This window comes from Equus quagga, chromosome 3 (assembly GCF_021613505.1).
Source record: "Equus quagga isolate Etosha38 chromosome 3, UCLA_HA_Equagga_1.0, whole genome shotgun sequence".
Taxonomy (NCBI): Eukaryota; Metazoa; Chordata; class Mammalia; order Perissodactyla; family Equidae; genus Equus; species Equus quagga.
In genome coordinates this window covers 86,997,456-87,014,559 of record NC_060269.1, presented here as the reverse complement: position 1 = coordinate 87,014,559, position 17,104 = coordinate 86,997,456, and the positions used below count along the sequence as shown (strand labels likewise).

General features: G+C 36.5%; 1 protein-coding gene across 16 annotated transcripts in view; it reads left to right on the top strand.

The window, feature by feature from the left end:
• The window catches only part of PTPN13 (protein tyrosine phosphatase non-receptor type 13), a 204,191-nt gene that overhangs the window by 109,401 nt on the left and 77,686 nt on the right, over positions 1-17,104 (top strand). For 14 of the 16 annotated variants that reach the window (XM_046656440.1, XM_046656437.1, XM_046656433.1 and 11 more), the window contains 3 exons: positions 7,465-7,560; positions 7,946-8,039; positions 13,668-13,890. In XM_046656440.1, coding sequence (XP_046512396.1) covers positions 7,465-7,560; positions 7,946-8,039; positions 13,668-13,890 — 413 coding nt within the window. The remainder of the gene's footprint in view (positions 1-7,464; positions 7,561-7,945; positions 8,040-13,667; positions 13,891-17,104) is intronic. The other 2 variants (XM_046656429.1, XM_046656431.1) reach the window with 1 other exon arrangement.

The following is a 17,104-nucleotide window of genomic DNA, read 5'->3' as shown; positions in this document are numbered from 1 at the left end:
TATTCATAATAACATAATACTGATTTTGTAGTCCACAGAAATTATAGGCTACTTTATCAGAAATTAGGGACCTCATTTAAATCTAACTCACACATAGTTAACATAGACCTTGTTTAGTTTTGACATAGACATCTTCTGAACAGCATGGATTTTGATATGTTTTAAGAAGGATTTAAAATGTATCTTTTTAGCAATAGATGTCATCGCAATTTTTAAGACCCAGCAATTTTAACCTCCAAAATATTTTTTCATTCTGTCCCGTTCTCTCATTTCTCTGTTGCTCATGGGCTATAGAAATAGCTTTCTAAATTGATCTCTCGGCTCTAGTTTATCCTCCATTTCCCTGCCGTGCAAATCTGAATACATTTCTTCTCTGCCTTCAGCCATTTAATAACTTTCCATCATCTAAGCAGGATAAAATTCTAGCTCCTTAGATCATGGTTAAAAAGGCTCTCCATGATTGTATTCCCAGTCTCATCCCTTAACATTTCCCATTTCATGCCTCACTTCAACACCATGTACATATTCTCTACCCCCCGCCCCGATTCCTCTATTTCTTCCTCTTTCCTCCCACCAGATAGGCCATTTCATATTTCCACGCCTTTATTCTTATAGCTTCCTGCCTTCAGACTCAAAACTTGCCCTCTCATCTTCCCAGTTTAGGGTGATGGCCTATGTTTTTTGTTGAAATTATTTGTTTTGAGGAGCTTGCTTCTCCTCCTATAGAATCATAAATTTTGCCTGGTCTAATTCATAGCTGTATCTTTAGCATCTATCACTACACCTCACATATAATAGATACTCAATAAGTGCTTGTTAATCCAACCTGAGTTTGCAGTGTGGCTATTAAAGAATTTTAATATATTTAGTGGTGCTATTTCGGATATTGGATACAACACTAGTCTCTGATGAATTATACATATAGTGAGGAGAAATCCCACCTACTTCTCCTCTGTTTTGTCCAACTCTAAGAGAAAATCACATACTTGTCAGCCGTAGCCTGATTTACCAACAGCAAATGCAGTCAGTTTTCTTTAGAACTCTGTACTGTTTGAAAGTTTTAGAGGTGGCAGTGAAGTCGTAACAATGGAGGGTCCTGGAGGATGCTGAAGGAGTGGTACAGCCAGCCCAGATGCGAGTCATGGCCCAGGTTTGTGGCTACAGAAGACCCCCTTGCAGGAATTTAGAGACTGTTCGTTCTTTTTGCCATTCTTACTCTGTACCAATTTTATATCTATAAAGTAATTTAGCATTTCTCTATATATCTTTCCTCATTTATATATATATTCACACTTACATGAGTTCTGTTCCTCCTGGTTAAAAATTTCATTGATCGTGTCTAGCTTTTGAGAGATTTCAGAATATATTCAATTCATATATCCGGCACCATGGTGTAATATAGAATACCAGTGGACTCTAGTGAACACATAAAAGATACAATCTCTCATCTCTAGAAATTAATCCCCCGAAAAGAAAGCGTAGAGAAAAGCACTTCATATATGAGTACATAATGTTACTACTTGGTTTCTCAGCTTTATTTGAAAAGTGAAATATGTCATTTGTTAGGGCTCGTCACCTTAAAAATGTAGGGTTTAAAATTTTTTTTTATAGTTCTGAGCTGCAAAACCAGTCATTTTAGTGCATTTCTCTTTGAAACTTGTATCTGTAATTCGAGTCGTGAATTAAAGGTAAAGAAATGGCAAGGTGAAAGTGGTTATTAATTCCTGATGTTGCAATTGGCGAGTCTCATTTTCTGCTTGTTACTTGTCTGAGCTTGAATATGTGTCACTTGTAAATGGTGTTTTTAGACTAGTTTGTGCTGGCTTAGATTCATTTTAATGTGAAGATTGTAGATTTGAACATTTCATCTGAAATAGCTTCATGTAAGCTCAGAAATGATGCAAATCTTCATAATCTCCTAAACATTAAAAGTGTAGTGTTCATGATCACATGCCACAACTTTGTATGTTTGAAGTGTTAACTGTGTTAAGTGGTGGTGGAAATTATGACACTTACATGTCAGGAACATATGACAAAATACTTTAGCCTGTTGAAAAGTTGCTTTTTATTGTCACTTTATAAGTGGAGTCAATGTGGTATTAGAGTTGGGGTGAATTTTGTATAGAGGATTAGATTACAGTTAAAGGATAATAAAATATTTGTCAGGTCTTTGTACCTTGTATTCTGATGAAAAATAGTATACTCTTAATTATGGTAAAGTAGTGCTGGAAATTAAAAGATATCTTCAATTGTCAGAGTATATGTGATTACAGAATCTCTATAACTGGACTTCTTTCCAAATGTTAATTCTTTAAGTCATTCTTCTGTAGTCCGTATTCTTCTCATCCTCTCATCACTATTCCACAAAATGTTTTTTGGAGAGAAGATATTTCTGCGTGTTTTATGTGTCTATGTGCATATATTCACACACCCAATTTGGTGCTTCTTTTTGGTGACATGTGTCCAAGGCTGATTTTACTCCCCTGTTTGTTCTTTTGCATTCATTATTATTTCTAACACAAAAGTCTATCTTCAGACTTCATTTTCCACATCTGAAAACTAAGTACTCAGAGCAAGTCAAAGAGAAGGAAATTGTCTGGTGAAATGAGAAATAATCATGACTCTAAATGGACCCTAGTACACTGATTTGTACAATGTAGGCTTCATTTAAATGTTTACCAGCTGAGAAAATAAATCTGCAGACTAACAAATTAGATATTGAGTTTAATTTTATTTTACAAAAGGCAAATAAATTCAGTTCTGCAATTGTAATGGTGAGAGCTTAAAATTTTGCTATTACAGTTTTAACATTGCAGTGAAAGTGGCCACATGTGCATTTTATAAAATGTCTATTTGAATATTCTTAAGAGCTTCCTTGTGCATGATTCAAGAATTTTGGCATTCAGAAAACTTTGCAATATTCTATAAATACTTAGAGCATCTCCTTGTTTTAAAAAAATGGTCTGACACTTTCTATGTAAAATAACAATCGCTAGGTTTTGTTGATACTGGGAGATGGGTACATGAGGACTTGTGCTCTCTGTTTTTGTGTCTGTTTAGAAGTTTTCATAATATAAAGTTGTTTTTTTCTTTTTTTTAATCACCCAATTAATAGCACATCCCTGGAATCTGGATCAAATCTAAAGTGCTGGGATTATACAGTCAAATATAGATAGAAAACATATTTGTGGTGTCTGGATCCTCCAAAAAGAGAAGTTGTTAATAGTATTAGGACACCTCATGGAAGATTATCGATTACCCTTCTTCTGCAGACCAGAGCAGAGGAAGAAAACTGCTGTCTGTCCACTTAGTGTCTACTGGATGCCTTTATGTAGGTCATCTCAGAAAGCCAAGAAATGTTCCTGCCCAAGTGGTCTGTAAGCATGGAAACTGTGCCTCTCCCTGTACACGAATGCGAGATGCTCTTGGTAAAGGACGTGAAATTTTATAATAATTCCTGAAACAGTTAAATTTATTATTTAATTCAGAAATGGGAAGCTCATACTTCACAGGGCTAACCTTTGTTGTAAGCATGACTGAGTCGTAAATTTTGACTGAGAACTTTAATCTGATTATAACCTTCTTAGAAGCATGACTGAGTAGTAAATATTGCCTAAGAACTTTAATCTGGTTATATCCACCATGTCCTTACATGAAAGGAACATGGCTAACGACGTTTTAAAAGATACCTTCCAGACTACAACAAGCTCACAGAAAAGATTCCTACCACTTTAATTAACTTAGATACTCCACTCCTACCCCAGTCTTAGAAGGAAAAAAGTCCTCCTACCCCCTAACAGTCCTGCCAAGCCAGTCATCCAGTCCTTGTCTCTGGAGGGCTAGTGCCCTGTTACTATAAACCGGTCAAGTGTCATAAGGCAGTGCCCTCCCTCCCCCGAGGTGTGGTCCTGAGAACATTTACAGACCAATAGTTCATCAAGGGGAGATGATTTATTGTTATATTTTTCAGAGAGGTTTGTCAAAGTTACATTAAGTTGTCTTGCAGAAGGAACCCAAGAATCGAAAAAAGTTTACTGGTGTCAGAGTAAACTGAAGAAAAAGGAAACAAAACATAGGCTAGCAAGAAAGAGGGAATGTGGACACGTGAAATAATATAAGAACAATTATAAAGCACCACCAAAGAATGGAAATTCAAATTTATGTCCTATCTTACAGCCAGTTGGCAGAAATAGTTATGAAACAGTAAATTTATTTAATATGGGACATAAAATTGTTATTGCATGGCATAATATCCAAGTGACTGAAGTTCTCTGCTCTGTCTGCTGAGTAGATTTATTGTGACTTCCTACTTTTCTTTGTAAGGTAAAAAACCTCATTGCCTCTATAAATTTAGGTCCTCTCCTTGGCCTTGGTGGTTTCGCTGTCTTGTACATTGCAATGCCGAGTTTGTAATTTGGTCATGTTTCCTTGGGAAAAGCCCACAAAAATTTAGCATGGGCATGCTGTAACAATAAAAAAGAAAGTTCTTCAGTGCTCTTGCAAATAGCAGTTCTTCTTAAGTAACCATTTAACTATGTTCATTAAATTTAAATAGTGTTAGATAAAACTATTGTTTGAAGTCTTCTACCATCTTTTCAAATCACATTCATCTTAAACCAGAGGAATTTTTTAAAAGTTATTTATTTTACCATGAGACTTCCTTGTGGTAGAATGGAATCATTTTTAAGAAGCACTGGTAAATACTTGGATTTTTAATTCCAAAACTCTTTCCATTAATTATAGTATTGTTTGATACTCATGTTCACTGTATACAAAGCTGGACAAAGTAGGAGTCTCCTTAAATTATGCCTACTTCTCCAGGTGAGCATTGTCATAAGAACAATGCACAGCTTGCTCTCCATCAAGTCCTTGGCCGCTCATTTATCCTTCTGCTCCTCTCATTTATTTAAAGTTTTGTCTCAGCATGACTCCTGTCCTTTGTCTCAGCATGACCTTGTGATTCTAGCAGCCCATAATCTCCATCCTGGTTCTACAGCCTGGTTCCTGTGGTGCTATTTAACGATTTTATTCATGCATTCCTCTCTTTTTCTTTTAACAATCTCTAGTGAACACCTTCTAATACAAGGAATAATTTGTTTTCTGAAGTCTGGGTCCTCAAGTTTGCAAACTAGTGAGAAGGAATCCCTCATGTACCTTACTATCTGCTGCCATGTATCCCATATCACTCTTCAGTTCTAGGTATTTCCCATGATCTACTTTCTCTAGTGCCAAGAAAAAGCTACAAATCAATTCTGATTTATTCCAATAAAATGTATGCATTCTAGCCTAGTCTAAACTATCATGGCCACATAAAAGCTTTCATGTGGTTTTTGCTGACTCATCACATTGTTACAGCAGAATTTCTTTATTCTTCTCAAGATCCCAGCCAAACTGGCTCCCCAGAAGTGATTCACTTTTTTAAAGTGCTAGGAGTAAGGCAGATTTCTTATATGAGTATCTTGGGATTCCCTCTGTATTTTCACCATTTTCTTTGTCCATCATTTCTTTCTCTTAGGAAGAAAAGGTTCTTCCTCCTTGCCAAACTAACCATCACATATGTGTTGGGGTGTTTTTCATCTCCGCGTATTTCCTTCAGCACATTTTTCCATCAATTTTCCCCATTGTCATTTGCAACTTCAGTCTCCTCCAATCTACAGGCTTATTATCCTCTACCTAAAATCCTGCTCAGACCCTCCACTTTGCCAAAAAGACCCTGATAACTCATTGTCTATTTTTTTTAAATCTTTTTCCTTTCTCAAACCCTCAAACTTGAAAGAATAGTGTATGCTCATTTTCTCAATTTATTACCAGCTAGTCCTTTTTCAGCCCTTCCTGATATGGCCTCTGACCTGTCTGTACAATGGAAATGGTCCTCTTAGAGGTCATCTGTGACTTTGCATAATACTCCCATTCATCTGTTCGTTCATCCATTCATTCATAGTCACTCAGAAAATATTTATTTTGTGCTTGCTATGCACCAGACACTTGCTAGATAGTAGAGATACATCTGAAAAAGGCAAAATCCTTTTTGTCAGAGAGTTTATAATTTAGGTAGAAGAAACAAACAGAGGAGGAACTATTAGGCAGCGGACGAGTCGCAGTTAGTTGTGCATAAGGCAATAATAAAGTAAGAGAAGCAATGTCCAACAGCCTTGAGGTGTTCGTGAAGGCTTTTGTGTAGAAAGTGAGGCTTCTCTTAAAGGAAAAAGAAAAAGTATTCAGGTAAAGAAAAGGGGATGGACGGGAAACAGCATTCCTAACAGAGAGTGTGTTTCAGGAAGGAACCTAAAAGTGTGTATGCTTTTGGTTGTCTGCAAATTCAGTAACATGAGTACAGAATTTGTCTGGGGAAGTGATGGCAATGAGGCCATGGAAAAAGGATTTTACCTGGATTGAGTTTTTAAAGTTGTGTTCACATGTTTGCATATATGTATGTTTGGGGAGAGGGAGGAGAGAGGTCTATACTCTTCATCTTATTCCAACAAGTGAAGCTATGATTTCATAAAATGAAGAGCCACTGCTATGAATGTAGTTGGGGACCAGGTTGTGAAAGGCTTTGAATACCAAGGCAAGGAGTTTTTAAACTGTATCTTGAAGCCTGTAGTTTGAAAAAGTTTAAGAAATATAGCAATATGCTCAGATTTTTGTTTCTGGAAAGTTCACTCTCTCTAATGTGAGTTATAATAAGACGAGCAAGACTGCAGAAAGGGGGATCTGGGACACATGAAGTATTCCAGGTGTGAGATGAACAGTGATCTATGATTGTGATCCTGAGTATGAAGAAGAGCGGACGAGCCAGAAACATTTAGAGGGTAGAATTTAGTTTTGGGGAGGCCCTGTCCCCTTGTACAGGGCACACACTGTGCAACCCTACACAGTCACACCCCATCCCCCCGTGCTTGTTCATCTCATTCTGGTGGAACTAAACATCCTGTCTTAAGTATTTTGTATTTCTACATTTTAAATTATTTTGAGCTTGGGACTGTATCTTTGGTTTTTCTATCCCTTATAGCACCTAACACAGAATTACACATAGTAAGCATTCAAAGACTGCTTGTTAATGATGATGTTTATGTAGCATCCACTCTGCTTTAGGAGCTTTGCAGACATGAATTCATTGATGCTCACAACAAGCGTATGAGGGGTGCACTATTATTATATCCCTTTGACCTGAAGGAGATGAGTCACAGGAAGGTTAAATTCCCTTCCTGAGGTCACACACGTAGCAAGTAGTGGAGCTGACATTCAAACCCAGGCAATCTGGCATCAGAGTCCAGGCTCTTAACCAGTACACCACACGCCTCGCCATGGGAGTCACGTTGTTTGCGTGCCATCCAGCAGTTGGTGAAATTAAAGCAGTATATAAAATGTTCTGGTCTCACAAGAGTAAAATAATATTTTATTTGATTCGTGTGGAACAGGTAATGAGTTTGCCCTCTAATATTTTTGTTTTAATCCTTTTAGAACCAATTCGAAGATACAAAACTTACCACAGTGATATCTTCAGTACCTCCAGTGAAAGTCCATCTATTATTTCCTCCGAATCAGATGTCAGACAAGGTGAGAAACATCTGAACAAGCAAAGTGTTTTTAAGAAACCATGATTGTTCTTCTTTTTCAGTAGCAGTGTCAAAAGAATAATTCTATATAAAATTTAAAAAATCATAAAAACCTGCCAGTTACTCATTTTAACAGTATTATAAAAGCTTAATAGCAGTTTCATCAAACAACAATGTAGTCAGTTTTCTAATAGAGGAAATAATTCATTGTCTTTAAAAATAACATGACTTACCTGTAAAGAGTTTACTGATATTATGTCATTAATTTGGCTGTATGAATATGATTTGTAAGAATTATCTTATAAGTCTGCTAAATGCTTGAGTTTTTAAGTAAGATTACTTCACATATTTATCACCCGTGCTATTCCTTTTTCATTCACAATTAGTGAGAAAAAGTGAAGCTTCAAAGCGGTTTGAATCCAACACTGGTCTCCCAGGGGTGGATGAAACCCCCAGTCAAGGCCAGTCACAGAGACCGAGGTATGTGATAGGAAAAAATAGTAATAATACATTTCCAGTGACGGGGGTAGGGGGTTGGGGTTGTTTATTCAAATCAAGGAGAATTTTTAAAAATTATCCTCTTCTATTTTCTCCATTTTCCTTTTCCTTTCTTTCCTCTTTAAGTTCTCACAAATTCATTCAATTAATTGAAAGACATTGTAGTTTGAGTTATTGGACTCTTTTAAAATTGGAATTGGCTCTGATTGGTTATGGTTTGTGCTTGATTTTTTAAATTGTTAATATGAATATAAAATAACATTAACAGGAAGTTCTGAAGGCATGGCATTGAACATCTGTGAAACGATAGAAAACCTTACATTTCTAAGAGGATGGTACCTCTTTTGAAAGGTTGAACAGACTCAACTAGCAGGCTTTCAGTATTATTTGTTGAATGAGTAATGAGTAGGTTACTACTGAGTAACCTATTATCTAAAAAGTTAATTATTCACTTCATCATTGCTGGCTTAAAAGAGGTTATCTTGTGTGTTTTTTAAAGCCCAGTTTGGCCTATTTAGAGTTGAGTTTCCAACTGAAATATTCAGCTTTCTTAGAAGGTGTTAGATATTATTCTTGTGCTGGGCTTAGGGTGGTGGTATTATAGCTGGGTATTGGTTTACTTTGTTTAAACTGAAAAGTGTCAAATCAGTAGTGAATATGTTGATATGTATCCTTTTCATGTGTGCACAGATCCCTTCCATGAACAAAAGCATGTTGTTAGTGTTAAGCAATAATTTGAAATTTGTAATGTGAAATCAGAGAACCAGAGGTTGTTTCAGATTTTACTCACAAACTATGGGAATCCTTTTAAATTTGATATCTCAGTTCAACTAATTCAAGTGCCGCCATATACAAAAGAAGCATTTGAAAATTAATAAAAGCTTTCCCCTTAGCTAATTAATTTTGGAAGACACCATTTCACACCTGTAAACTATTAATAGACCAGGTAACCCTAACCATGTGATTAAAGCTAACAATTTATCCAGAGTTTAAACTCCAAGTAATTAAATACATTGCACTAAAATTATTCCTTAATGTTCCAAGTTGTATTAAATTTATGTCTTTTTCTCTTCTTTCTTGTGGCTTTTAAAATAGTCCGTGATACTTTTTTTTTATTTGAGGAAAGCTCTAATAAGTATTCATTTACCTAAAGCGATGTTATATTTGCATAGCAGCATTTTATATTACTATGACCCCACTGTAGTAATAGTAATTGTGATGACCCCATTTTGGTAATTTTGAACAAAGAGGTGAGTGACAAAGACAGATCAATGCTTGATATTACACGGTTTTCTTAAAAATATTTGGGAACCAACAGCAATAAGAAGCAAATACTGAATTACACTAAGCTCCATGTTTAATTGAAGAAGTCACTCTTCTTTATGTACTTTGTAATTTGGAAAAAACTTATAAATAGTTAATATGATGCCCTTTTAGCTTGATCAAAAGCAAGAGTAGAGATAACAACTGGAAGAATTACTGGGATTATGTGTTAAAAATTGATTGATTATAGTCAATCAAAAAAAAATCTTAGTTTTGACTGTTTCCAGGTTTTATTTTAGGAAACATTAAGGCCACCTTAACTGATCAAATCATGTTTTAGTGATAAACTATCTTTCATACTTTAAGAGGGGAAAAACCCAGTGTGGTGTTCATAGCATCTGAGTTAGATAAAGGTATAGGTGAAAGAAAAATATTTCAAGGAGAAATAGGTTGTTAAGTCTGAGAATATGTTATATTTAATGTAAGATGCTAAACTCTACTTCTTTTTAGACTAGTCCTATCTCCTTTTTCTGCCCGCAGAAAAACACATGAACTAAAGTACTCTCTAATTTCCTTATTCAAGTACAGAATTTTCTGAATGTGTACAAAGGTTTCTGATAATATCCTTAACATGCTGGTGCACAGTCAGGAGATCCTGTTTTGTTCTTTAGGTCACATATTTGTGAGATCTATGAATAGTGCTGTATTTAGACATGTTGCAAGCTTTATAAAAGTTTCCACTCCCTTTAGTTAGAATGAAATGGAAAGACAGATCCAGACGGTGCTATTGATTTGTATCATAGGGGGTGGGGGCATTAACAGGAAATTATGAGTCAGATGCAGCAGAATGAGTAATTTTTGGATTCTGAGCTATCAAAAGTGTCTTTCAGTGATCAAAAGGGATATTCAAAGCTGTTTTCCAAAGGGCATCTCTAAGCTTTTTTCTGTGTTAACTTTTGAAGAACAGTTTATACATAGTACAATTCCCACTGCTTCTGTTCCTGTCCACTTGATAGATAACCTTTGTTTTGTGACTCAACCTGTATATTCATTCCTAAATGATCCAGATTTTCTGATTTTTTTTTGTTTATTTATTTGTTTTATCTTTGGTTTTTTTCCTCTCAGAATTTTCAGTCTTTATAGACCCTTCTACCAGATATTGCATTGGGAGAGCTAAAATGATACATAAGTCATTTTTGCTACCTGTTTGTAGCTCTGGTATAAAATAATTTGAGTAAGAAAGCTAATATATTTGATGAAAATAACAGGTATGAGTTAAAATGGATAGATTCAAATTCTTGTTATTTTCCTTGACCCCCATTAAGTGAAACGAGCCGTAAAATTATATTCAATTATTTGCTCAACAAATAATTATTGAGCACTTACCATGTACTGGGTACATGAGCTACCCAAGTACTAGGTACTAGAGATCAGAGTCATGAACAAGACAAAAAAGGTCTTTCAAGGGCCTTTCTAGGGCAAAGAGGTAGCCAATAAACCATTAAAAAAACAACTAAATGATGCACCATCACATATGATGGTGCTTTGAAGAAAAATAAATCAGGCTAAAAGGATAGAGGGCAGGGGTCTGATGCCCAAGTTCTATTTTACATGGGTAGGGTGATCAGAGGAGGCTTCTCCCAAAGGAGGACATTTGAACAGAAAACTATTTGAATGAGGGAGGGGGTGAATCGTGCAAGTATTAGGAAGAAGAATGTTCCAGACAAAAGGAACAGCAACAGCAGAGGCCTTGAGGTATGGAAGATGTGTTGTAAGTTAGATAAATAGCAGGAAGGGCAGCGTGGGTGCAGCAGAATGGGCAAAGGGCAGAGTGGATGTTAGCCAGACCAAAATCACGTCAGAGCTCAGAAGCTAAGGTGAGCACTTTCGGTATTATTCTAAGTACAATGGGAAGACATTGGGTGGTTGAAAGCATAGGGAGCCATGATCTAATTTACGTTTTAATGGTATTACTCTGTGAAGAACAGATTTCAGGAATAAAGAGCAGTTAGGAGGCAATTACAGTACTCCATTTGAGGGGGATACAGTACAGACTACTAGGTTGTTAGTGATAGAGAAGAGTCGGATATAGATAGCTTCAAGATTGTGCCTTCAGGATTTGCTGCTTGATTGGATGTGGGATTTGCAAAAAAGAAGAATCAAGAATGACTCCAGGTTGTGTCCTAAGCAACTGGTGAATGATTGAGAGAAGATTGGATGTGGAGAAAAAGTGCCACTAATTTGGTTTTAGACATGTTACGCTAAAGATGCACATTAACATCCAAGTGGAACATCCACCTAGGCAGGTGAATAGAATTAGAATTCAGGGGAGAGAGGCGGGAGTTAGAGGAATATATAAGTACTTAAGTCCATGTGACTAAATGAGATCATGTAGGTATGGAGTGTATGTGGAGACTAGAAAAATCTGGAGGTCTGGTGAGCACTGTTGTAGTCTAACATTAAGAGATTAAAAATGAAGGAAGATCCAGCAAAAGAGACTAAGAAGGAGGAGCAAGTGAAATAGAAGGAAAATAAAAAGAGCATGGTTTCCCAGAAGTCAAATTTTCAAGAAGAGGAAGGATTGAGCAACTATATCATATGATGCTTAGAGCTCAGGTAAAATGAAAATTGAGAATTATCCTTTGGCTTTGATAACATAGAGGTTGGTCGTTTTTGTGACCAGTTTTGGTGGAATGGTAGCAACTAAAACTATTGGTCTGAGTCCAAGAGAGAGTGGGAGATGAAGTGGAAATAAAATTTAAATGACAATTTTAAGAGATTTACTCTAAAAGAAAAATGGGAGAGTCTAAAAGGGGCTTTGGAACTGAAGGAGAATTTCTTGTTCTGAGTAGAAGATAGTACAGCATGTTTGTATGTTAGTGAGAATAACCTAGTGTCTGAGATTATTGATGCATGGGAGAAGATAATTGAAGGAGCAAAGTCTTTGAGTAGGAAAGAGGGGTGGAATCCCATGCCCAGTAGAGGTTTGGGGCCTACATAACTGTGCAGGAGATCCATCCATTGTAACAGAAGAGAAGGCAGACCATATGGGCGTAGATTTGCAAAGTTTGGTGGTAGACAGTTGAGGAAGTTATTTCCTGATTGCACCTTATTTCACCAAGAGGACTCTGGAAAAGTCATCAGTTGAGAGAGAAAGAGGCAGAGAGTATTGGAGCTTTGAAAAGAAAGGAGAAGGAAGATAGAAAGTAGTTCTCTAAGAAAATGAGTCGCCAGGCAGTACCGAGAGCCTGGTGAGATCAGTCAGCATGGTTCTGCAGTTTCATGAGAGTTGAGGTTGTATGCAGAAGAGTAATTTTAATAGTGGGCTTTAGAATTTAATTAATATAAGAGCAAGAGAGGGATAATAGCCAGAGAGGAAGTGGGGAGTCAATGGATTAAAATTCCTGATAGAGGGGGCCAACTCCAGTGGCCTAATGGTTAAGTTCAGCATGCTTTGCTTTGGAGGCCTGGGTTCAGTTCCCAAGCGCAGACCTATACCACTCAGTTGGTAGCCATGCTGTGCTGGCAACCCACATACTGAAAAAAAAAAAAAAAAATAGAGGAAGATTGTCACAGATGTTAGCTTAGGGCCAATCTTCCTCAGCAAAAAAAAAAAATCCTGATAGAGTCCATGAATTATTTGAAGAAGGATATTAGAGGAAGTGAGCTAGAAAAAATAAGGAGCTATAGAGAGGGTACTGGGTGATAGAAATAGGGGATTTCAGAGGCAGTGCCATTATTGTTAATGGCCATGATGACCCTGGGAGTAGATTGCTGGCTGCAGTGGAGGAGGCAGGGTATTGGAGGACTCCTCAGTCTGTGTAACATCACCATGAATGATGACAGGAGTTGTGATGGAAAAAAAGACTGAGTCAGGCACTTAAATCTTTAATGAATAAGGGGGCATCAACCAATAGGATATTACATCTAAAGCAAAGTTTCATAGCATGTACTTCAAGGAAAGCTGGGGACTATTGGTTGAGGGGTCAACAGTGGTCTAGAAGCTGAAATAAGAATTAAGGGGAATCTCTACCCCCATCTCCAGGCTCAGTGGTACAGAACCATAAGAATAAAACAGCCCTTATCTGAGAGAACTGTGGGGGAAGTAGTTTTCAGAGGATGCTGGGAAGTTCAGAGAAGGGGTGGAGGATAGATCCAACCAGTGAAATGGGACAGCAGGCTGTCATATTAAAAGTAAGACTGAAACGTGACTGCAAGGGTTCTCCTGAGGTGGAAAAATTAAGTGGTTTAAATTCTTAATACTTGACTTCACATGGTATTTTCTTGATTAGACTTAAAATAATTGTTTTCTTCCAATTACTTAGTTTTCTCTTCTTTTCTGTTTAGTAGACAATATGAAACATCCCTTGAAGGCAACTTAATTAATCAAGAGATCATGCTAAAACGGCAAGAAGAAGAAATGATGCAGCTACAAGCCAGGATGGCCCTTAGACAGTCTCGGTTGAGCCTGTATCCAGGAGACACAATCAAAGCTTCCATGCTTGACATCACCAGGGATCCCTTAAGAGAAATGGCTCTAGAAACAGCCATGACCCAAAGAAAACTGAGGGTAAGCCCATTCTCAGGTTACTGCAGCTAAATTTGGTCTCAGAGGGAAATGCTATGCAAAGTACTTTTAAAAACTCTATAGGTATCCTAAAGTTGCCTGTAGATGAATTTGGAATCCCATATTAATTTCCGTTGGTGTTAAATATCCTGGTTGATATTAAATATTTAGCTGTTTTCACGATTTCTTTTTTAAAACAACATAAGGTGGATTTAGAGTATCTTAACTCTATGTTTAAAAAGCGTATTCATGATCCTTAAAGTCAACTGGCTTTATTCAGTATTATGGAGGATTGTTTTTCAATTTTAAGAAATCTGTTATCCCACAAACCAGGAAGATCAGAGATAGAGAGTTCAAGGTTGGTTCAGAAGCTCAAGAATGTTATCAAGTACATTCCATCTTTCCACTGCCATTCTTAGAATTTTGACTTAATAGTCAAAAGATGACTGCATTAGCTGCAGGCATCGTATCCTCCCTCATGCTACAGTAGCCAAGGCAAGAAGGAACAAATCTGCATCTTATACCTGGAAGGATTTTTTTAAAATTTCTTTAAATTTTTTCTTTCAACCTAAGTCCTATATATTTTTATAAACAAGCTCAAATGAACATAGTCTTCTTTTCTCATGTAAAATATCATGAATATTTTACAACTTCTGTAATATTATTGTTAAGGGCTGTAAGGTACTCCATTACGTGAATTTCCAAGTACCATCATTTCTGTAACCAGTTTCCAATTGTTGAACATTTGTAATGTTTCTAATTTGTTGTTGTTGCTATTGCAAGCAGTGCTCTGATGAACATCCCCATAGCTAAATCTTTACAGGTAACTTCCTCCAAGTAGAACAGACAAGTCAAAAGCAAACACCCTTTAAGACATTTGATCCTTATTGTGAAATTGCCATTCAGAAAAGTTTGTACCAATTTATGCTTCCTATGGCCATGCCTATTTCATCACATTCTTACCGACTCTGGATATTACCTTTCTTTTTTTATCATGAGATGAGGCAGTGGTATCTCATTTGTGTTGTTCCTTTACAAATACTTCTTCAAATTCAGAATAAATATTAGTAAAGGTGATAAAATCTAGAATGAACTTTTTCCTTTTAGTTCTGCACTAAGAAAATGTATTGCCCTGTTCTGTTTTTTGTTGCTTGTTTCAAAGAATTATCTTAAAAGCATATTTGTATGCCCCAAAGTTGATAGAATTCACATTTTCCTCTTAGTTTTCTAAAGAGAAGAAACAGTATTGGTTGGTGAAAATTGCAGTGAACTACAAATTAGAAGACTTGGATTCTATTGCTAATAATGCTGTTATATGACTTTATGTAAATTTTTAAACCTCTTTGTGCCTCATTGTGTTAATTTTTAAAATGTGGAATTGAGTTATAATTTATAAGACTGTCCAATTTTAAAGTTATTAGATTTCAATAAAATATAACTGAATTTATTTTAAGCTAAAAGGAAGAAACTCAATAGGGCTTCGTCAATTTATCATTATAACCAATACCTTTGTCAAAATTAAGCAGTAGGCAGGATATCATACAGAATAGTGTGGGCTTCCAATAATTAAAGGCAAACACAAAGCATAAAGGGCACACACGTATGTACATCTTTTTCCTAAATCGTTTCAGAGAGCTAATGCAGAACTGGCTAATTGGAGATTCATAAATGGTAGTCTGTACCTTTACAATATGCCACTGTTATGTGTCATCTCACTAAAACCCTGTGTTTCCTATTAGGCGATCTGTTTCTGACTGTTTCAGAAACAGACGTTTCTTCGTCAGAGACATGCTACGTCAATGACTAGAGAATTTGAAGTACTGGTCATTAAAGAACGATAGAGTGTTTTTTCTAAAAAGAGCAGGAAGGCTGAAAATGTTTTTGAGCTGAAAAAGAGTACTACTATTTGGAGGAACAGTTGCACAATTGAATTAATGTTTTTTCCCAAAACATAAATTTTTAAGTTAGTTTTTTTTCTGGTATTACTTTTGATGCAAGCACATTTTAACATGTTCGTGCCCTGTTGCCTTAGTTGGTCTGTAGTACGTTCTGTGTCTCCCATGGCAGATCATTCCCTATTTTCTACTCTATTTCAATTCTATTTAAAATGCATCCTATTGGTTCGTTGAGTATTAACAAACCCGTAATGTTTAACTTTTACTTAAATGGTATCTGTCACATGTTCCACACTTGGTTAATTGGATAGAATTCTCACACCAACCAACCAAATGAGCTGTACAACCAAATGCAAAGAAGAGACCAACAAAAATAAAACTCCAATAACCTCTATTAGTTCAAACACATGCATGCCATGCGTGTGTGCACACGCACACACACATACCACCTGCCTTTGGCCTCAAGATTAGCCATGCTTTCATTCTACTTTTTTGCCCATTTTAACATAATCTTTCAGACTGTTCTGACTCCTGCTCCCACCTGGAGTCTAACTTGTTTTAAGTTATCTCCTCTGCCGGACTCCCTTTTGGCAGAAACCTCTGGATGTACGAGAGGTAAAAGGAAGGAGCAGATTGAGAAGCAATAAAGACAGTGTGCAGACTCCACTTTCCCCAGCTCCTGCGTCCCCCCAGCTCCTGAGATATTATTTTCTTACTAGAGGCAGCAATGGGGAGCAGAGGCTGTGATACCTATACCATCCCTGGTCATCACTGTTTAGAACAAAAAGATACGGCATCACAGTGTTCCAAGAACATGATTACAGATGGATATGTGTTTTTTTGTAATAGCCAAATAGATGTCCTTTAACCGTGACTTGTTTTAGGACAAATTGAATATCACTCTGAAACAAGGAGATTCTGTTCAGTCGCTTCGCACATTAGCAATACTAACCCAAATCCTTATAGAGTTGATAACGCTATGTCACTTCAATAATTTAGAGTAGTATTTTTTTGGAGAGTCTTAATCTGTCTGGAGGCCAAAAAATGAAAAACTTGTAAAACAGGATAAAGCAAGGCTTTACATTTGACATCACTGGTAGAAAACGAAGCTGAGGAGAAACTTTTGTTCACACTTAGTGTAAGGCACATTGCATTCCTGTTCTTGGTAAATTCCACCACACTTCTTTAATGAAAGTTTCTGCATTTTGGATCACTTTGTTCTAATCAGGTGGCTTTCCATGTTTATTATTATTATTACATTATTTTCCTTTCAAGGAAAGAGCTAGAATAAATGGTAAAAAATATTGATTTTATGTGATTTG